General features: G+C 38.5%; 1 protein-coding gene across 1 annotated transcript in view; it reads left to right on the top strand.

Moving 5' to 3' along the window:
- Window positions 1-23,935, top strand: part of MACROD2 (mono-ADP ribosylhydrolase 2) — a 1,190,526-nt gene that overhangs the window by 585,707 nt on the left and 580,884 nt on the right. Inside the window, exon 6 of the mRNA XM_042468449.1 lies at window positions 2,691-2,812. Coding sequence (XP_042324383.1) covers window positions 2,691-2,812 — 122 coding nt within the window. The remainder of the gene's footprint in view (window positions 1-2,690; window positions 2,813-23,935) is intronic.

The raw sequence follows: 23,935 nt of genomic DNA, 5'->3' as shown, positions 1-23,935 counted from the left end.
CTCTCTGTGCATTTCCACATTTGTTTGTTCTACTGGCAACAGTTCTTAGTTTATTATTGTGCAGCATAAAATGCATATGGATTATAATGCTTAGGTTGGCTGAAGGGTAAAAGCAATGTACCTTTTTTGATCGCTGGTTGTCATCCTTCCTGTCATCTGACATCAAATTTCAGTATTTCAAAGGACTTTGCTGTTAAGTACTACAGATGTAATAATCAAGCCAAATAATCTAGTTTTGTTCCTATAACTAGAGGAAATAACTATGATTAAAACAGGAAGGTTGATAGTTTCCCTTTCTTGTGCTTCTCAGTGTGATATTTTTAAAGCTGTCAGAAGGTTTAGCTGTATAAATCCTTCCCTGTTTGTTTGGTACTTGTTTACTTACAAAACAAATTCCCTCCTGGGTGTTGCCCATTGGCAGTCATTTAACTCTTCACATTTGCTAATCTGCAAAGATGATTGGAGAACGGAAATGTGATTTCAACCTGGCCAGCTATGCAGGAGTTGGAAATTGTTCTGTAATACTGAAGGTTAGACTTGGATGGTAACCATATTGGGTTTTATTTTAACCAAATTATGACTGTATAAAACTAACTGTGGGGAGTAAAAATAAAAAGATGAGGACAAACTTGCTAACATGTAGTAAATATGTATGGTCCTAAAGAGGCAAGAATGGTGGTTTCCATAAGATGTGCTGGAAAACATGGTTGCTCTGGGGGCATGTTGTTGACAGGTTGTTTAACTCAGACCCAATAGATACCCTCTGTATTGTATGGCAACAACCACAGATTTTCTGCTGAGGATCCCATGGAGAGCCAAAAAGACAAACAAATAGCTCCTAGAAAAATCAGGCTAGAAATCTCCCTGGAAGCCAAGATGACAAAACTGAGGCTGTCATACTATCATGAGAAGGCACGACTCTTTAGAAAAAGCAATAATACTAGGAAAGTGGATGGAAACAGAAAGAGAGGAAGCCCACATATTAGATGGGTGGACTCTATTAAGGAGGCCATGAGTATGAGTTTGCAGGAACTAAGCAGAGCAGTGGAGGACAGGGAGTCTTGGAGATATCTCATCCACAAGGTTGCCATGGGTTGAAATTGACTTGAGGGCAGTTAACAGCAATAAACACTTTTGGATGAGATCCATATGTTCTAACACAAACATATCTCAGGAAATGAAGTAATTACTTCTTTAAAAGGAAATTTGGTACCAGAGGCAGAACTGACACAAAAAGAAAAGGGATAGATTTCTACACTACCGAAAAGAAAAATGGTTCAAAATGTTTCAGGAAGGCTTTTGTTTAAAGTTAACAATCTTGTCAAGAGACTATTTGAAGGCTTGTTTAAAAATGCACTTAGGGATAACAATTTCTCTCACCACCACTGTTATGAAATTCATTTTGACAGGCAAACTTAATAGATTTATGTTTTTTAAATATGCTAGGGGAGCCAATGAGGCAAGCATATTGGCTCTTTCTTTTTCTCTCTGTTTTGCTGTCCACACATGGTCAGTAAAGGATTTTGGAGGCAGAAGTTGCTTATCTTGCCTATTGTATGCAAGCACACAGAGTTACAGTAGGATTGACTAATGCAGAGAACCACTCTCTCTCAGCTCAGGCTTCATTGCATTCTTCATCGCAGACCTCCTGCTGCAACCTGACACTAAAAGTCTGCTTTTCTCCAGCCCTCCTTCACTACTCCCTAATGATCATGCTACTAAAAAAATTCCAGCTAGGCAGAAGATAAGGAGACAAAGAGGGGACTAGGCAGGCATAAAATGGCTTTGTAAAAAGGAGCTTCAGTATCAGATGGTTTGTTGAATGACGTATGCTTGTATTATGCTGTAAACTGGAGCGTGAGGAATGACCCTAATTGTACAGTGACTTTAGATGAATGTAATCTCTGCTGTACAAGTACTAAAGATGGATAGCATCCTAAGAACAAACCCTCATGAGGTAATATTCTGAGCATTACCCAGATTTGTTCTGAGGATGCCATCCATCTTTAGTACAGCAGAGATGACATTCATCTAAAGTCACAGTACAATCAGGATTATTCCTCATGCTCCAATTTACAGTATGATACAGGCATACTTTCAGCAAGTGGGATAGTCCTACGGTCACCCAATAATTTCATTCTTGGTTTAATGCGTTATATAGTCCGCCGTCTAAATATGCTTCAGGAAAGAAAGGTGAATGGTATTGTGGGGAGAAATTTCCACAACAGTGGTGGGTGGGTCTAAAACATAGGTCATAGACATCATAGGCTAAGATACTACCTAACTCTCTGAAATGGTTTTGCATTTTATTATAGTAGTCTGTGTGCGGACTGTTTCAGGCTGTAGGACAACAAATATGAAGAACAGTGTGCAAATGAATGTGAAAAAGCAAATAGGTTGTTATGGTATAGATTAAATGTCTCCATAAATAGTAATTTGTGTCCCAATGGGGGCACATAAAAGGCAGCCTCTATTACCTTACCTTGCTTTTGGATTCTGCTTCAGCTTAAATGGCCTCACTTAAATGTAAGCATTAAAATTATAATTTATGGTGTTTCTCTGTAACAGCTGTGTCATGTATTACGTCTGTTTGAATCCTCGAAATTGCCATTTTGGTGCTTAATGGTTCAATTTAAGATGTTATATTGTTTACTTTGATCTTTATTTATTTATTTGACCGTTCTTTGCAGATGTCATTCATACTGTGGGTCCTATAGCACGAGGGCATATTACTGATAGCCATAAAGAAGACCTGGCAAATTGCTACAAGACCTCGCTGAAACTGGCAAAAGAAAACCTCATCAGATCTATTGTAAGTAAACAGTATCTATAACTTGTTGCTTAGCCTAGAATGATTAATGGCAGCCTTCTAGAAATATAGAAATTGTTTATATTGTTATAAATGCTATTGGATGAAAATGGCAAGGAAAATGGGGTGTTAAATAAATAAGCATGCAATATGGCAACTCCTGAACTTGTCAAGTTGGTAATTTTCAGCAAGAGATTTTCATTCCTCAAGTCTATGCCTGATTCTGTTTTTATTTTCTTTCGGGTTAGTTTTCTGAATGATATTAATGGCAATGAAGGCTCTTTAGGTGAGTAGAATTTACTATAGGTTGAGTCTCCCTTATCTGAAATGCCTGGGACCAGAAGTACTTTGGATTTTGGATTTTATCAGATTTTGGAATATCTGCACATTCATAATGGACTATCTTGGAGATGAGACACAAGTCTGAATGTAAAATTAATTTACCATATACACTTGACTGTATAAGCTGACCTCATGTATAAGTTGAGGACAGGGTAGGTGGCCAGAATTATGGATTGTGATATGACCCATGGATAAATCAAGAGTAAAACTTAGGGGCATGGAACAAAGGATGTAAAGGATAAAGCAAAGGAAGATGATGCCAAAGAACTTACAAAATTCTGATAACTGTTTGTGCTCACCCTAAAGGCTGAATGGATGTGGAGGGAACTGTGGTAAATGGTGTGATGTGGCAGGGGAGGCAACCAGGCATAGGCAGGGCTAAGAAAATGTGCACATATCCAAAAGGATGTAAAGGCAAAACAAAGAAAAACAGTGATTACAGTTTAATTTTAATGTTTGCTTGATTCAATCTTTGCTTGATTTTAGCCCATGGAAGCTGACAAGAGTACACAAAAGTCTTATTCAGATCCTTCAAAGACCTATTCCTCTCAGCATTCCTTTGAGGGGGAAGTGCCAAAGTGCTATCACCACCACCATTTTTCTACCCAGGTGTTCAAAAAGGCCAGACATAGCAGTACAGCAGCGACATTAGAGAGGCTCAGTGATTGTTTAGTTGCTGCTCTCACCTTTCACCACTGTACTCCGAGAAGGGGATGGTTCCCTTTTTGCTAAGAGTTGAAGCATATTACTTACATTGACCTATGGATAAGTCAAATCAGGTTTTTGGAGTCAAATTTTGGACTAGCATTTTTAGACTTATACATGAGTTTATAAAGTATGTTTCACATACATCATATACATATAGCCTGATGGTAATTTTCAATAATTTTTATTATAATTTAATAATTTTGTGCATGTAAAAAAGTTTGTTTGTGTACATTGAACCATCAGAAACCAGAGCAGTCACTATTTCAGCCAGCCATGTGGACAGTTTTGAATTTTGGAGTTTTTCAGATTTCTGAATTTTGGATAAGGGATACTCAACTTGTATATAAAAACAAAATGTCCGTTTATTACAAGTGGTATCATTATAGACCTTTAAGTGAGGCCTAAACTAGGTTTTAGGAAAACCATTGGACCACCAGATGTTTTGGGCTGCTACTCAAATAATCTCCATGATGGGTGAGATGGGAGTTGTAATGTAGACAGTGAGTTCCTCATCCCAGCCCTAAATACTAAACTGTTTGCTTTGGTCTGTAATTTAGTTATTGTGGCCATTATATGTAGAGTGTTTATTTTTCACAGCTCATTTTGATTACATTATTTTTAATTATTCTTGTTACTGTTATGTTTTATGGTTTTTAATTTTCTTTTATGCCACTTTGGGAGGGTTGATAAGATGGCTCATATGCTTTTTAAATAAACAGATAAATAGTTTAGAAATGTGAAAGTTGTATATTTCCCAGTGGCCCTCAATTATCAGTCAGCTGAAGTACAGCAAGAAAAACAATTAAAGAGGTAGCTTTCCCTACAGCTTCAGTTGCTTTAATTTCAAATTTCCTACTCAGGCCAAATATAAAATTACTTTTGTAACAAAGCTAAATGAAGTTCAACAAGACTATGACACTGTCTTGATGGAGGTGCTTGCATTTATTTCCCACCAATGGCTGTGATCCTGGATCGAGAAATAGGGCATAAAGGTCCACCTAGGTAGAACTACACTCTGACTCCCTTCTCACATGCCTTAAAAACTAAATGCCTCATTTTGCACACATATCCCATGGCCATGTAATGGCATCTGGAGAATAGGTGGCAGAGTAGAAAAACATCTTATTATGTCCCTATAGACAGAAGCATAGCAGTGAAGGCATCTTCTAGGACAGGCAGGTTTTAAGGGGGTGGTGGATTGTTGGGAAAGGGAGGAAATCTTTCCCTCTCAGCAACATGAAAAGGGCATATGACAGCATTAATCTGACACTAACAGGATAACAGGATGTCATTTTGCATTGAGTATAACCACAGAGGAGAATGCTGCCTCCACCACCATACGTTCCCATCGCATTCCATATCCATCCCAGAGGCGGCGATTTTTGAGAACGGTTTTGAACAGTAAGATGCATTCTTCACCCCTTCTGTTTCCCATCACACCCCCTTTTTGTAATGCGATGGCCCTGTTCAAGGGCCAGTGTGATAAACTTACATATTAACACCATTGCCTATTAACACATCCATTGCTATTAATATGTCAAGTCTATTTTTCCATATGCATGATGTGTACATATATCTAGTATCAATGATGGAAGTTCACATTCATAAATTTTCCAGTGTTACATTTTGATTTTAACAAAATGGCAGTACACTGTCTTCACCTAGAAAAAGCAGAGGAGGCAGTAAGTTAGTGACTGAGCGAGCAATTTAAAACCCTCCTAAACTAAGAGAGAATGAAGCTGTCAAGAAAATGCTTCTTTACACAGTGCAGAATTAGCATGCATTGTATTAGTTAAATGCTGTTGTGTTGGCCACTGGTATAAGATGGCTTTTTAAATGGATTAGACAGATTCATGGAGCAGAGGTCTATCAACAGCTATTAGCCAAAGCTTTCAAAAAAAGAATCCCCATCATAAAGAGGGAGTATACCTCTGACAACCTAATGCTGGCAGCAAAGGACAGAGGTAGCTATATTAATCATGTTACAGAGGGCGGTTTTTGAAAACTGAATGGTTGCTTTTCTGCTTCCAAAATGAATGGTGGTTCACCTTTACATATCAACAAATCTACTCAACCTTACTATATTGCTGCTGTGAAAAAGAAACTCAAGAGAGTGTAGCCATATAGGATTTAAAATTTAATGTAAATAGTTGCCATTTATTTTATTTATTCATTTCAGGCATTTCTACCCAAAACAGTTTACATTCAATTAATAAAAGCAAGTCAGACTTTACATGCAACATAGAAGGGAAAGGGGATGGGGTAAAAAGAGGAACAGCGGGAATTGAAGGCTAAACAAATACATAGCATTTTGCATGTACTATGCGGTTTAAGAACCCTTTCCATTTTTAATGCTCAATTAAGTGTTTGTGGTCTTGATCCAGATCAATGCAAACATGGGAGATTCAAACCTTCCCCTAGCCAGTTTTCATTTGGTGTGACGAAATTTGGAATCAACTCATTTAATCCAATGGAACTTACTTTTGCAAACATCTAAAAGTCTGCTTACCAATGATCTAGGTAAAAGGTTGATATATTTTTATTAACATGCACCAAAGATGTCTGTCTCTCTCTATATTATTTTAATTTCTCATGACAAGATGAAAGGACTAGCTGTAATATTGTTTTTCCTTGGATGCCAACAGACAGCATGTAACCAACATCTGATGAATAAGTTTGACAGTCAGGTTATTCTTGGATACCAGCACAACATTTAGGTGCTGCATAGATTATGCACTGGATAACCTGCAATGACACATAGATTGTGTGTGTGTGTGTGTGTGTGTGTGTGTGTGTGTGTGTGTGTGTGTATATATATATATATATATATATGCCTCTAGTAGGTTTTCATGTAACCCAATTGTTCATCACAGAAAAGGCCACAGTCTTTCTTATTATCATCACACTGCAATGGGTAATAAGTGAATCATAAATGAGTTCCATGTTGTCAAATAGTGGCTTCTACAACCATTTCTTGAAGTGTTTTTTCAAGTTACTTTATTAATATTGTCAAACCTGTTTCCCCGTATTTGCTGTTGTTATTTGCTGTCAATTTGACTTTGGCCTATAGCAGCCCTATAAATGAGAGATTTCCAAGAACTCTGGTTAAGGATTGTTAGACTGTTAGATTGTTAAGGATGCTTAGACTGAATCAGTCCATCTGTAGTGTGGTCTTCTTCTTTTCTTAATTTAACATGCAATATCGTCTTTTAGAGTGAGTCGTGTTGCCTCATGATAAGTTCAAAGTATGATGGCATCACAGTTCAGTCATGTCGGCTTTTAGGCAGAGTTCAGGCTTCGCCTCCATATGCTATTACAGGTATATGCCAGTTAAGAAAGTGGATATATTCCTGGTCATGACTTCTTTAACATAAATTTTGATAGTAGTGGCAGAAATAACATGGAAAGAATAGGGATAGGTTCCTGCCTCATGGGAAAGAAGGGAAGTGCAACATGTTTTAGCATTTCCTGCGCCTAAAAAAGACACAAATTTGTAATAATTTGTACATGTGAAATAAAATAAATTTTGCAAAGAAAAACATTTTGAACTTCCTAGATACCACTTAAAGGCCTTATCCAAAATGCATCTAGAAATAACTTTTTATTTTTCCAAACCCCAGTTTTTGTAGAATTTCCATTTTGGTGCCCAAACTTATAAATCTAAAGGGAGATTGTTTTGTTCTTTTAAACAGCATCATTTCAGAATTCCATGTGTATTTGTGTATAAGTGTAACTGTTTATATATCTACCCACATATTTTGTCAGAAACCTGCACTTTTGATGTAGTTGAGAAAATGTACACAGTGCGTGGAAACAAAGCTAATTTGCTGAAAATTCTTCAAACATCAAGGCTTTCTTTCTCATAGTCTGCCTTCAGTCCCTGCATGTGGTTGACATATGCTCATAGTGAAGTGTCAACTGAAGCGTGAGGTATTGTTAAACTGAAAGTTTGAGGGTATATGCAGACAACAAAGATTGAACATGAAACAAAAAGATTTATCTAAAATTCACCATGAAAACAGCATATAAAGTTAGCATTGTCTTGTCTTTCATCCACAAGGCAGTCATTTGTCAAAACTGTTATGAAAATAGAAAAGTTTTATACCCAGAAGGTAACTGAGCTGTGAAAATCTGTCAGTCTTCTCCTTAATATACCGAGGTGTGTGTGTGTGTGTGTTTTAAAAAAACACCTTGGTCTTCATCGGTCTGGTTGCAATGATTTGTAACTAAATATCTTGGATTCCTCTACCATAAGTTCTGTGCTATTATCAGTGCTATGGGAGCGGGGGAGTTAGGAAAGGCCATTGACCCTTCCCTGAAAAATGACTCCCCCATTTCTCCCTCCTACACATATAGATGATAGCACTATTTACCTAACAAGTCATGCATGCAAAAATTCTTTGAGAAACCACTTTGCCTTTTCCTTACCTCCTCTTTTTTAAGTGCTGTCATAGTTGACCCTGTATCAAATGGGAATTAAGACTGATGTATATAAGCTGGAGTAAATCCACAAGGAATGTGGGTTAGTTAGATACCTGAAGGGATCAGGGAGTCAACCAAGAGCCAAACTGTATATTATGAAAATACTAAGGGGAATGCAAAATAACCTCTGGTGAGAAGAGTCTATCAACTTCTCATCTGGATCCATGACGGTCTAAATTGTACAGTGATACTAGAGTCATCTTGTGAATGAGTGATATTTAATGATAATAAATAAAACCAAATTATTTAGAACAGTGATGGTAAGCCTTAACTGCAATTCTTTTCTGGTATGTTCAGCTAGACAAATCTTTGACTGCATTTTTTGAAAGACGTTGTCTAGCTTTGCTGGGTAGGTTCACTGTTGGTTTGGTGATTCCACAGTCCAACATGCACAGCAAGTGCCTTTAAATGTGATAGGCTTCTGTAATGTGCTGATGTGGTTAAACACACAGGATATATCCCAGACCACATGGGAATAGGCCCTGATATCAGTCAGGCTCCAGGAATAAACAAGGCTTGTCTGGGTATGCTTGTCTGTCCAGACAGCTATTCTTCCTTCCTTGGATGTCATAATGAACAACTACAAAAACAAACCAGAAAATAATATAATAAATAATAAATACATTTTTATTTATATCCCACTTTTTGTGAAAACAATCAAAACGGCTTACAACATTTAAAAACATTCTACATACAATAGTATATATACCATATCCCCCCTTAAAAAAGAATTAAACAGGTTAGAAAAGCCGGGATCCAATTATTAACTACCTGAAGGACAGCTGATAGGATTTAAAGCCTTGGTTTCCTTTCTTGTTAAGACACATTCATATGAATAAATATTCATATGAATACTAACTTGAAATTTTAATATTTATACTGAGTATTTTGTGGTCTTTGTGCCCTACCTTGCAGTTAGTAAGGCACATGAAAATGGAGTGGCATATGGTGACAGGGTCCTTCGCTATATTTGTTTACCACTTCAAACCACTAGAATGAGTTTGCATTCTTAAATTTTAATTTCCTCATTTCCTCCTAGTCTAGAATTACATTAAGAAAGTGACAAGTAAATTGTGTTTTCTCATACAGTTTCTCGGCTAAGAATGCTCTGGAAGTAATGAGTTTATAGGCTAAAAAGTCTATGTGTTGGCTTGAGTCTGTTACCTGTCACTTTTGTTGGAAACCCCCATCCATCAGTCATTGGATTCACTTTGAAAGGATCTGCCTAAGCATAATATTCATCAGCTCTTGAACATACTGGCACAGACAAACATTTTGGACGTTATCTATATTTTTACTGTGTTGGTTCCAAGACCTTTTCCTTGTGGAAGGAAGACCTCTTTCCATCTTTTAAAGGCTTTTGATCTGACAGAGGTTTTCTGTTGAAGGACTGGTAGACAACATTTTTTTGCTGATGCGCTGCCCTTCTTCATCAGTCTCTTGACTCCACCTTGCAAATCACTTCTGGGAAATTAAGGCGTCATCAAAAACAATGTGAGGAATGGAAGGAGAGGGAATTGGCATGGAGTGATTAAGACACTAAAAGGTCTGGAAACAAAACCATATGAGAAACAGTTCAAGTGGTTTGGTATGTTTAGTTTAAAGAAGAGAAGATTGTGATACTACAATGCTGTAGCTGTTGTTGTGTGCCTTCAAGATGTTTCCAACTTACAGTGACCCCAATGGGGTTTTCTTGGAAAGTTTCTTCAGAGAGAGTTTGCATATGCCATCCTCGGAAGGTGAGAGTGTGTGACTTGCCCAAAGTCACCCAGTGAGTTCCTGTAACCAAGTGGGGATTTGAATCCTGCTTTCCAGATTCATGTGGCCTTCCTACTATCTTTGTTACTAATACATAGTGTTCCCTCCACGTGCCTTATGCAGTTTCTTTTGGGACTTCATCTGTGTAATTAAAATGGTTTTATTGTTATTGCACTATACTTATTGTATTTTTACCCATATGGATCCTTCACACTGGCATATCCATAGCACTTTTGAATATAGTGAGAGATAACCATTATATTATCTTTATGCATCCCACAACCTGTGTAGCTTGAATATAAGAATACACAACTCATAATGCTGGACTATAAAACAAAGAGCTCCATTAAATTAAACATACTGCACAATGTGAAACAATGTGTTTGAACAGTTGTATTGTTAATCTTCCCTTGGATTCCCCTAATAGCAAAGGAAATTCATCTGTGCACCAGACCAGATGATATTCAGCTAGTGTTTTGCTCAGGACATAAATTACTATGACTACTGTTACTACTACAGTGGGATTATATTTCTTCTTACAAAATAAATTTCCTTGTTTAATTATTCACTATTCTATGGATCCATGTTTTGTCTGGTTCTTCAAATTACATTGTATGAGCCATAATCAACCTCATAACATTTATTATTAAGCTATGCTTTTCCTAATTGTCTTGGATCCAAAGAAAGTGTTTTGAATTTCAGTAGAATACTTTTTGAAATGGCTTCATATCCCTCCCACCCCCAGGATGTCTAGTGCACTTTTGTGCTTTGCATGCTGTAAACTGTAAACAAAAAGTGGTTTGTTTGTTTGTTTTATTTTAAGATATTAAAAAAAACATAGTTGAGAAAGGCACCGATAAGCAAGGCTTTGTTTCCGCATATGATGGAGCCTCCAAGAAAAGGGAAACAGGGCAAGACTTGTGTTATTAATATACCAAGAAGAAAGAAATGTGCAATTCATATGGGGTGCATGTAAGTGCAGCAATCCTGGAAGAACTTACATTCTTAGTTTTTTTTTCCAGTTTGATAACCCACACAGTGTTAAGGGTTGTATATTTCCTTAAAGCATTGTAAGGTATAGAAAAAACACCAGATATACCATATTTTCACAAACATTCCTTTAAAAAAATCTCTCTGCTCAGTATAAGGATGTTCAGTTTTTAAAGTGACATTTAATTTTACAAAATATTTTCATATGTCTTGAAAAAAGAACATTGTGTGTGTTGTTGTACTCTCTCTTCCCTAAGGATCAAAATGCTCAAAACATGCAATATAGATTTTAGCGGTGAAAACATTGAGACATCTTTATTTTTATTTTATTTTTTAAATTCTTTTGTAAAATAATCCAGATAGATAAATATAGTTGCAGCATCCTCTAGGGCTGACGGTAGAATGCAACACAAAACTGAGGTGACAAGAGCCAAAGCTCAGTGGCAGAGCATATAGTTTGCCCTAGGTTCGATCTCTGGGTAGACAGTCTGGGGCTGCATGGATCAATGGATTGACTCAGAGTCCTTACAGACAGGCCAAAATAAAGCTGCTTTGAGTCGCTTTGGAGGTATGCTGTTTAAATGATGCATGCGTCCTAAGAAGCCAGAAGCTGCGCCAACGCCATGCTCCGATCCTAAGGACTGGAGTCCAGCTTTGGTGCAGCTTCTGGACTTTTAAGATGTGTGTGTCATTTAAACAGCATACCTCCAAAGTGACCCGAAGCAGCTTTAATTTGGCCTATCTGTATGGGCCCCCAGTTTCAGGCTGTTTCCTAAGCTCAGTATCTGAGCAGAAAACTACCCATCCAAAGTGAAGCTTGGCTTTCAAAATCAAGTCCAGTTGATGCCTGCTTCAGAGAGGCAGAGAAATGAAGAATGGAGACTTCAGGTTTTGAGAACAACCAGCTGCCTTTGAATGCTTACAGCATTTCACCATTGGCCAGCTTTCTTTCTGTGGACAGAAACATGCCATGATTCTGTAGAGTTGGACTGCTTTGTGGATTGTGTCATTCTCAGGCCCCACAAAGACTAGAATCATTTCAGAGGAAGAAAGTCTTCTTCATCACGTTTTGTTTCTAATGTATGCTTTCTTTGTTTTCACAGTAAGAGTCAGTAGATTGTAAGAAGCAGAGGTGGTATAAATCATTTCTTTGCTTCAGGCTGTGTGTAGGATGGGATGGGAGGCAGGAGACCACCTGGATCCAGAGTTTGCATTCACAATGAGAAAACAGGCATTTCTCAAGAATTTGACTTTAGGATTCCTCAGTTGTTGAAGGAGAATATTATGGACTAAACCCAATTCTTAGCCTGAATTACAATAGATCTATTAAATCAATGCTATGTACACATGTGTTGATTCAGTTTATCTATCCTAGCAATTGGATTAAAACTGAAATTCCTTCCTACAACACTAACAGTCAAAGAAGGAAGAGTACCCATTGGCAAGCTATAAGAAACAATGTTATTTCAGCTTAAGTAAAGTATATGAGATACACTATTGCTTCTTTTCCTGGAAAGACAAGAAAATATCCTTTCAGCTGCAAGTATTCTAGCGGAAAGCAAAAACTGTCACAAATAGAAAACAAGGATGGTGTCTGAATAAACACCGTCTTTTAAAAATACTTCATTATTATATGGATTGGCCCTGAGGAAATACACCTACAGATATTTCTCTTAATATTGCTTCATAATGTTATCATCCCCCCCCAAAACAAACAATTTAAGATGAATGCTCACAAGCATTACCTATTTGCTTGTTATTTGCATAGTAAATGCAATTCTGCTGTGCCAAGGTTTGAGTTTGCACTGACTGCATGGCTGGAAATAAAGAGGAACTGAGGGCGACCAGAATGATGAAGGGTCTGGAAACCTTATGAGGAAAAATGCTAGGGAGCAAAACTGACTGACCCACATAATATAACATGCAAGACTACCCAGTGCACCCCAATCCTTTTTTTTTCATGTGTTGATTTTTATGTGACTAAGAACATGTGAATAAATCTTTGTAACATTTCTAAGGGTGCATCTACACTGTAAAAATAATGCAGTTTCACAACGCTTTAACTGTCATGGCTCCGTCCTATGGAATCCTGATATGTGTAGTTTGTTGTGGCATCAGAGCGCTCTGACAGTGAAGGCTAAGTATCTCACAAAAGTACAAATACCAGAATTCCATATCACTGAGGTGGAATTCAAAAATATAGCCATGTTAGTCCATAGAATCGATTGCAAAGAGATCTTGCAGCACCCTTGAGACTAACTGAAAGAAAGAAATTGGCAGCATGAGCTTTTGTAGACTAAAGTGTACTTCCTTGGATGCATCTCTGGGATGATGCTTAAGCCTGGGACAAAGTAGAAATTGGGATGCAACAGGTGTGCTAATTTTTCATATGTAACAGTATGATGCTTCATACTAGAGTTTCCAGAATCTCTCACCATTGGCAATGTTGGCTTGGGCCTTCTAGATATTCGAGTCCAGTAATATCTAGAAACACGTGCTTGGGAACTATTGGTCTAAAAAGAATATTGGCACTATCCAGAGAAATGACATCTCTCTGTATACCTCCTGAGAGGAAGCTTCTTCTGTATTTTCTCACCATGGCCGTTCTAAAGCATCCTGTGTCATGTTTCTACCAACATCTATTTCCCCCACGGCACTTTTGAAAAACTTATTGTCTTCAGGACAGCATGTAGGAGTCTTTTGAATTGCAAAACGTGGTGCCATCTGTAATTTAGGAGTTTCAAATTAAGTCTAATGCAGATGAAATGTATACAACTTATATTTAAATGAAGACTAACAGCAGGAAAATTTGGATGGAATGTTATTATCGTATTCTTGTACATTATATGTAAATTGCTTCAAATACATAAAAGCTATAGCCCACTTTTGCCCATGGAAATATAATGTTGTAGTCCTGGGTAAGTCTAGTAAAATTAGTGGAGATTACTAGGACCCCGATTTATAGTGTCAAGTAAAAATTAATCAAGCTCCTGCTTTTTAAAAGCAGCAGCCTCAGCAGCAGCAACAAAAAAAGAACCCTAGGAATTATCCTCTGTGGCATTCTAAGTATGTCTATTTATTATTTCATTTTCTACTGTTAATCATCATTTTTTAAAAAGAGTTTTATATTTTCCTGAGTATAAAAAGGGCTCAGGACTAAATGAAAAAGAATGTAATCATACTGACTTCTTTCAGGATCTCAAAGCTATTTGTTCTTGTTAGGAACTGAGAGCCTTTTTTGAGATCTGATACCTTTTGCCTATGGTTTCAACTACACAGCAGGCATTTAAATAGATGCTCTATTTTCAATAAGTTTTCCACATTCATCACTTGGCTTGGTCATAACTCAGCTCTTCAGTGGCACCCATCTCCGTTTTTGCAACGATCAGTCTGAGTTTATCTGGATGGCTTTTTGCACTTCCACCTTGGCTCCATCTGGCCCACAAATGTGTAGCTACTCAGCTCTCCAGAGATGGGTACATGGAGCCGATGAAGCACATCATTGGTACATGGCCATGTTGACATTTGGGTTTCCTTAGAAAAATTTCAAAAACAAACAAACCAAAAACCGCATGAAAGACCACAGCTCTTCCATTACATTTAAATTAAGAGTCACTTTTTTCCGAAAGGGCTTCAGGGCAAGGAAGTTTTCCTGAGGCACTTTTGCTATTTTTCCTCTATCAAAATTCACATAGGTTGACTATCTCTAATAACACTGATTAATTTGTAACAATATTTTAATAAATTATAACAAGAGATTATTTGATAATACATGTGTGAAGTCACTGCACACTTAGTGTGTGGGCAGACATATTTATTTATCTGGCATACATCTAACCCTTCTTAGCCTTTCTTCCATAATGGAAATCAAAGTGGCTTCCATGTGTCTCCCAGGTGGTTTCACATCCAGACACTGTTCAGCTCTAAACCTTGATTTGTTTCAGCAGGGTAGCACACCCTGTGCCCTCAGATGAAGTTATTATTTGCATTTATATGAAGCCTTTAAAGCAAGTTCTCTGGGTATCATTTGAATGAACTAAAACAACTAAATATCGCATGCAAATTTCACCTCAGGGCAGGCAAGGAGATTCAGTAAACACCCCGAAAAGCACCATAGTGTGACTTCACCTGTTGTGTTTCTTTCTTTCTTGATGTACAATTTCTAGTTTATCCTCCAACATTAAAAAAAAAAAAACTTCTGAGGAAGGTGTCATACATTTTATAGAACACAAAAATAAAAGTCAAGGCAAAGGCATAGAAATAACAGCCATGGAGTCTAGTGTGCAATGTGCAGAACTGGATGAGGAACTAAAAACATTGTTGCTTGCCGTGACACCAGGCTTGGAGTTTATTGGGGACACATCCATGCTCTGGGTACCATGATCAAAGAACTCACTTCCCTTTGGCCACCACATGCTTCACCATTCCACTAATACAGAGAGCACCTGAACTAATACCCTTGTTTTAGATTTTCTGAAAATCTACTGAGTGTTTCTGCAAATGATGGAAAATGATATGGTGATACTGGCTGCATCCACACTGAAGAAACAATCACGTTTGACACCACTAACTGCCCTGGCTCAATACTATGGAATTCGGGGAATTATCATTTGTTGCAGCATAAGAGCTCTTTGACAAAGAATGCTAAATGTTTCACAAAATTAAAGTTCCCAGAATTCCATAGCATTAAGCTATGACAGTTAAAGTGGTGTCAAACTGGATTATTTCTGCAGTGTGGCTCCTCTACCCTCAGTCAGGGTTTTTGTAACTTGTGCAGAAAGTCTTTGTGTCAAACTGCTTTCTTTATCATTTGTGAAGCAAAGCCCAGACATTCACCCAGAAAGCACAAAAAGACTTCCAACTGGTGAAAAGGATCCAAACAACTCATTGTTTTTCTGTTTGGGAAAATCATGTATAATGATGTAACAATTGTCATAGTTCTGCAGAGTGTGCCTGATTTGTGCAAAAATGTTCTTGCAAATATGAGAATGCTTTTCAATACTAGCAGAAAATATCTCAGCATCCTTGCAAGTTGGGGAAAAGAGTTCTGTATTTTCTTGTTCTTTTGAAAAGTATTGCAGATGAGTATTTACATCCATAGATGACACTTTTCTGAAGATTTTTTCTTGATATTCAGTAAACTGAATTCTGAGTATAGTGTATTAAAAATGAGAAGAAGAAGAAACAATAACACAAAACAGAAGGGTTAAGTGGCCCTTTCAGAGTACCACAGTGTTTTTGCTCTTTGCATCTTGTTGGTTCTGCCTGTTTTATGTTTATTTCTGGTATTACATGAAGTTCACATAAACAGTTTTTGTCTCCTTACCACTAGAAGTGGTTCAGACTGATTGTACTTGAGCACTTAGGAGGGAGAAAAGAAGAGTGGAGTTTTATTATTGGTTCTTTTTCTCCACAAGACACAGTGTTCTTTTATGCTGTCTGAAGTTGTAACTGCTGAGATCTCCCAAAAATGCCCAGGATTTATGCTGTGATTTGGGGCAGTGTCCAACTAGCCCCGAGGCAGTCTATCCCACTGTTACCATTCTTGCAATAAAAAAAGTTCTTCCAAACTTTCAGATAGAATCTATTTTGCAATGTGAATCTATTGGTTCATGTTTGAGTCTCTGGAACAGCAGAAAACAAACGTGGTCCATAATCTACGTGATATCCCTCTGGGTATTTGAAGATAACTACAGTGTCTCCTCTCAGTTTAACAAGGCTTGGTTTCCAAATCCTTGGTCATCTTGGTTGTCCTTCTCTGGACATCTTCTAGTTTGCTAATATCCTTCTTCAACTGTGGTGCCCAGAACTGGCTAAAGTATTCAAGGTGGTGTATGCCAGATAGAGTGCCACTTTTATTTCCCTTGATCTGCATACTGTTATTTGCCTCCAGGAGACAGTATAGCTCATGAGACATAATATCACGCCCACAAACCACTGCTTCTGTTATTTGCAGCAGGGAATCACCTACTACCACCACCACCACACACCTTTTCATCCTCTGGAAATTGACTATAGGCCTTCTATCCCTAGAACCCACCAAAGTAAGCTCCATGACTTGAAGGCATGAGGCTTTTGTCCCTGCTTCTGTGCCTCAAAAATAACCAATTAAGAGGAGAGCTTGTGATCTGTTGTGTAGCTCCAAGCTTGAAGCATGAGAAGTTGAGGTCAGAGGGTCTTGGAGATATTTCATCTACAGGATCATCATGAGTCAAAGCCAACTTGAGGACAGTTAACAACAATATCATAACAAAACCATGGTTATAAATTTTTGTTTGAACATGGCTAATCTTGAAATTCATACAGATTGTTACTAAGACTGAAAGTTTTGTTGAAGGGTTGTCTTACAATATGGTAATTGTAGATTCTTCCATGACCTTTCAACCCATTATCTTTCTTTGTATTTATGTAAGACCATAGGCTAGCATAAATGAATGATGCCAAAAATGAGGAGAACATAATTCTGTAGATCAAGAGCGAACAAAGTTTGGCCCTCCAGGTACATGGTGGACTTCAGCTACCATCAGCATTATCCAGCATAGAAAATGGTGAGGAATTCAGAATGTGGAGGGCTGGATTTCCTGTTTTGCCTATTCCCAATTTATGCTGAATATTGTCGAAAATTTCCTATTGCCAGTAAGAAAAACAGGAGACATGCTTCAAATACTGGGAAATTGCCTTTATTAGCAAAACATCCTGATGCAATTCAGCATGTTGATACCCTTCAAGGGATTATCTTGAGATGTGTCTCCTTTTTTCTCCTGTGGATTTTAGTGGATTTTAGTTTTTGTTATTTCTGTTTCTGATCAATCATTTCAGGAGTGTGTCTGTTTTGATTCTGGTCAAAACTAAACCACAGTTCTGCCAATTATGTCCCTTCTGGCAAGTTATTCTGTTGTCTAACTGGATGTTCAAAACTGTGCAACACAGAAAAACTAGCACTTGGTATTATCTGCATTCACCCTGATAATGACCCCCCAAAGATGTGCTTGACATTTCAGAGCAATTAGATTTTTCTAGCTTTCAGGTTACTCTAACTCATTAATTAGAGTCCTGTTTGAATCTGGCTGCTACACTAATTTTTCCACCTAGTTAATAAACCTCATCAGTAGCTGAAAGCAAAATATGAATATTTGATAACGTGGGAAAACTAAACAATTATGAGTGCTTGGCCTCAGTGAAGTCAGTAGGCTTAACTGTGGATAACCAAATGCAAGATTTTGGCTTTAAGGCATCATCTCCTAGCATTCTCAGGAAATTGCAGGCGTTCTCCCACTGATGTCTGCCCTGGGCCTATTTATACATTTTCCCCGGTAGCTGCCAGTCTGCCCTTTTAATTGCCCACAAGTCACTAAAACCTTAAAGGCTGTGGGAAGTTAAAGTGTCAGTTCCCAGCTCCCCAAAGGTGGTCTCTCAAACACTGATTAGAACAGTACTGCTGTTGTCTTCCACTGCCAAGAGATCAGCTGTGGCTTCAAATCACATCTTTCAAAGCCCCATGCACCAAGGACACCAGAAATGAAAACATAATTCTGTAGATCAAGAGTGAACAAAGTTTGCCCCTCCAGGTACATGTTGGACTTCAGCTACCATCAGCATTATCCAGCATAGACAATGGTGTGGAATTTGGAATGTGGAGGGCTGGATTTCCTATTTGCCTACTCCCAATTTATGCTGAACATTGTGGAAAATGTTCCTGTTGCCAGTAAGAAAAACAGCAGACATGTTTCAAATGTTGCCTTTACTAGCAATTGAAAGTCATCTAGAGTGGGCACTACCAAACAGCCTAATCCTCTTGGCATCTGGTCCATCCTGAGACCACACTGGTCCTCAAAGATTTGTACACCTCTGCAATGCTGTAATTTATGGCAATTAAACCTGCAAGAGCTGCTTTTCTTCATGGTGTTCTGAATTGACATAGGGGCCTTAGTACTGCATTTTAGGGTAAGATCTCTGAATGCCCATAGACATTTCATCATATGATTTATTGGAATCCATTGGGCATATGTGGGTGTAAACAATGGTTAATTTGTGTGTCAGAGTGAATTCAATGGCACAGAACAGATAAAACATTTGTCTACTTTTTCAGGGCAACTTACCGTATTACAGGTTGAGTATATTTTATCTGGAATTCCAAAATCCAAAGTATGTAAAGGTAAAGGTAAAGGGTTTTACCTGACAAGATTGGGGTTGGTCTCATCTTCTTTAAAATAAGATGAAGAGCCATCATTGTCTGAAGACGGCTCCATGGTTATGTGGACAGCATGACCACACAGGATGCTGTTACCTTCCCACCAAAGTGGCACCTATTTATGTAATTGCACTTTGACATGCTTTTGAACTTCTAGGTTGGCAGACGCTGGGACTAGCAATGGGAGCTCACTCCATCTTGCGGTGCCTGGGCCTCAAACTGCCAACTTGCTGATCTTGCTATAATTAGAGTCAGCATCCTAACTGCGGAGCCACCAGGTCCCAAAGTACTGAGAGAGAAAACTGGTGTTTCTTGAATATTTTCAATGTGCAAACAACTGAAATGGAAAGAGGAACAAACCAGTAATTCTCCAGTTTTCCTTTTCCACCACTGTGACACAATGACCTGACATCACATATGGGAACAACAGTTAACTTGGCATGCTAGAAGACACTTCTGTGAAATAGCTATAAAATAGACTGTGCAGGAAAACAAAAGCCACAATGTAGCTTGTAAATAACCTCAGCTTACTACTGAGTTGACAGTTGTCTTTATTCTTACTGTAAAGGTTACCTAGCATGCTTTGAGTCTAAACACAGCCCATATTCATGGTAACCACAGCTGTTATACTGGATGGGTTGCACATAGACAAGAAATAAGATGTTTCAAGTAGCCATTTTGTCACGAACATAACTGGTAAATAACATACCTTGCGTTTGAAGTGAAGGGAGAAATAGCCAGGGAGGCGAGCCAAGGTTAAATTAAGAGCAAGGCTACTCTTGTATCAGCAGAGGCTTCACACTGAGTGAACACTTCTCAACTGCCCCCTTTTCTGATAAGTTTAGCATTTCTGAATGAGTCGAAGCCAAAGTGGTCAGAGAGGATTCAGCATCTTTGTGGGAGTTTTGTTTGTTTGCTCTGTGAACTAGTTCATACATTATTTTACCCTCCTGAGTGAGTATAAAACCTGTTAACTTTTGCTTTAGAGTCTTGTGCATGTTTTGTCTCCAGCTTTAGACAAAGATTCAATTGCGTGGAATGTCTGGAAGGGATAGAACTTGAAAATCTCTTGATTAGGCAACTCAGGACTATCAGGATACTCAACAGAAGTATGGAGCAATCAATATTTCATTCCTTTAAGCTCCAGGATGATTGACTACAGATCTTGGAGAGGTTTCTGGTGGAATTTCAGCAATTCTTGAACTCTGGTATTTTATTATATCTTTACCCTCCATTCCTGGATCTGGGATGCTTCTGGTTTCCAAAAGGTGATTGATTGTCTCTTGATCTATAGGTAATCTAGGAATAATTGGCAGTAAATTAACAATTAGTGGTAAACAACAGTGAACTGTAGAGGATTATTCAAAGACATAGCTGTGTTTTCTGGAAAATCAGGATGCAAAAAGATCTTGTAGCACCTTTGAGACTAACTGAAAGCAGCTGTTAGCATGTGCTTTTGTAGACTTAAGCCTCCTCCTTCAGATACATAGGGTATACTGTGCATCTGAGGAAATAGGGTCAAGTTACAAAAGCTCATGGTACCTGCTTCTTTCTTTAAGGTGGGGGGAAAATAGACCCCTCCAAAGAGCTCTGCCAGCTCTAAAAGAAACAACAAAATGCCGCTACTTTTAGAGCTGGTAAAAAGGCACCCCTTTGCCATCGCTTCAAGCCATTTTGTATAGCTCCCTGGTCTCAAAGGTGCTACAAGATCCCTTTGCATACTGTCGAGGTTTAAGTGAATAATGATTTGTTTTGTCATCAATGGTGTTTTCTAATTGAATGCTAAACATTAATAATAATAATAATAATAATAATAATAATAATAATAATATGTTTTATTTATATACCGCTATTCCAAAGATCATACGGTGAACAGCAAGTAAGCTAATTAGCAAGTAAGCTAATTTGCCCCCAACAGTCTGGGTACTCATTTTAGTGACCTCAGAAGGATGCAAGCCTGAGTCGAGCTTGGGCCCTTTTGCTGGTCTTGAACTCGCAACCTTGTGGTTTTGAGTGAATGGCTGCAGTACAGGCATTGCGCAATACATTTCCAGAAATTGCATCCAGTTTGTACATGACATCTATGGAACTTCTGATAGCAAGTTTTATTTCTTCTGCAACATTTTGGGTCTTCAGCTTAACTGCTAAAAAGCTTTCCCCCTCCCTCTCCTCAAAATAGAGACACCCCCCCCAGGTTTTACCAGGCAGAAAACAGCAGTACGTAATCAGCTAAGCCTTTACATATCTCTTTTCCCAGCAAAAGCTGATGGAAAGATCTTTATTGGGATTACAATGCTGGTGGTAGTGCTAATAAAAATGATTATTAAACATTTCTTTAGGACATTTAATGTTCAAGGTGCTTTAGAATCCTTATCTCATTCATCCCAACACCATCCCTTGCTACAAAGACTCCCCAGGAAGGCCTCCTTTAAAACATTATCATTTGCTAAAAATGTAGCTGAACATCTTAAGATTGCAGAACCCTTTGAGAGCAGCTGAATGAGGCTTGAAAAACATTGCAAAAGAAATGAGAAACCGGCCCAGTTTTTTGCCCTTAGAGAGTGGGCTTCAATAGCTGTGTTGAGCTGCAGCCTTGGAAAACCTTTTCCCTCCAAATATTACAGACAATAATCCCTCCCTCCCTTCCTGCTTTCCTTCCCTCTTTCCGTTCTGCTGCTGCCACTTGCCCCATACAGGGAGGGCTTCTAGTGCTGTTTCTGTGCCACCTCTGCCACTTGCCTGGTGCTAGACAGTGCGGCAGCAGTTTCGGAAGCCTTGCCAGCACTGGGCAAGTGGCAGCAGCTTTCCCCTTTAATGGGAACTTGGCTTGGGCTGCATCCGCACTGCAGAAAAGGGAGCGAGGCAAGGAAACCCCAGGTTATTTGTATTTGCCTCGCTTCTTTGCTCCTGGAATCGATCCAATGAGGATTGGAAGCAGTTTCAAATGGGAACGAGGGTCATATACCCTGAATACCACTTCAGAGCAAACTGCAGTGGGAATAACCCCTAAGCTTCTGGGGCAGAGTTCTGCAACTTAATTGCAGCCACTTAGAAGCAAGTCCCTTTCTGTTGTCTTGTCTACACCACTACCATACCACAGACATTATCTGCAAGGTCCATTATTTTGCATTCTTTTCTTCTGTTTTTGATCAAAAGTTTGACAATCCATTCAACACCCCACAGTATTGCTAATGTGGGCAGGGAAGGGACATCTTAGATTCGACTGTCAAATGTTCATATTACGCTTTCTCTAGAAGGATTAGAATTGTGTTGTAAAACAACTGTATGTTGAAATGTTCAGATAGTGGTCCAGATACAAGATGTATGTGCCGGGCTGCACGCTCTTGGGCAAGATACTGGATTTTCAATTCAAAATTGATAGAAAGACTTTCAATGCTTTGTTCAGGGGGCAAAGTGCATGAGCCGATCTGATGTGAGGAAAGACCAAAATGTGGGAAATTATTCACACAGAATACCAGAACTAGCACATTTTAGTCCCACGAAAGAAATGTTTCTAAGCTCTGAATAAGAATTCCAGCAACATGATCACCTACAACCTTAATTTCAATGAACCTCCCCCTCTGGGACTTTTAAAAATAATTTTAGTAGGTTGCAATTGTTGAAATAAATTAGTGCTTTTCAAAGGTCAGCAGCTGCCACCCTTTGAGTAGATATTTTAGTAGTGCAACCCACTGCATACTTACTCAGAAGAAAGTCCAACTTAACATTATTAAGGCTGACTTCCTCCATGTAAAATGCATAACACTGAAACTTTGATGAACAAGACAAAAATAATATGGGCCGCTTTTAGGATGTAAACCTTTGTACAATATTTAGGGAGTACCCTCTAATGGAAGAGACAACATGATGTAGTGGTTTGAGCATTGACCTATGACTCAAAGAACAGGGTTTGAATCCACATTCAGCCATTAAACCCACTGGGTGACCCTGGGCAAGTCAGCCTCAGAGGATGGCAATGGCAAACCCCCTCTGAAGAAACACGCCAAGAAAACCCTGTAATAGGTTTACCTTCGGATTGCCATAAGTTGGAAATGACTTGAAGGTGCATAACAACAACACAGCAGCAGCAACAACAAAGCCTATTAATAGAGGCAGTGATATTTACATTTGTTGTTGTTGTTGTTGTTTTTGTTGTGCCTTCAAGTCATTCCAACTTATAGCAACCTGAAGGCAAACCTATTACAGGGTTTTCTTAGCAAGTTTCTTGAGAGGAGTTCTTGCCTCCCGCTGAGGCTGAGGTTGAGAGAGTGTGACTCCCTTGAGTGAGGATTCAAAACCTGGGCTCCAGAGTCATGGCTCAGACCACTAGACCACTGGCTCAAATGCTCAACATTTCACAGATGCAAACTGAGACATGCAAAAAACTGAGCTACATCAGAGCATAGACAAGATGGAAAAGGGGAGAACACACAAGCTATGAGATGCTGCAGTAGTTTATTTTTGGATGAGCCTATTGGAAAGGACAATATTCCTTCCCTACTCTTCTTTCTCCCTGCTGAGGCAATTGAGTGAAAGCTACTTTTGCACTTGGAACTCTGTTTGCAGAAATTAAAGTAAGCTTGTGACAAAGGGGGAAGTGGGAGGAGGAGAGAGAAACTGGGACATTTTAAAAGTAGTTGAACAAATGAGACTTT

This window comes from Sceloporus undulatus, chromosome 1 (assembly GCF_019175285.1).
Source record: "Sceloporus undulatus isolate JIND9_A2432 ecotype Alabama chromosome 1, SceUnd_v1.1, whole genome shotgun sequence".
NCBI lineage: Eukaryota > Metazoa > Chordata > Lepidosauria > Squamata > Phrynosomatidae > Sceloporus > Sceloporus undulatus.
The sequence above is the reverse complement of the archived record's forward strand: the minus strand, read 5'-3'. Positions and strand labels throughout refer to the sequence as shown.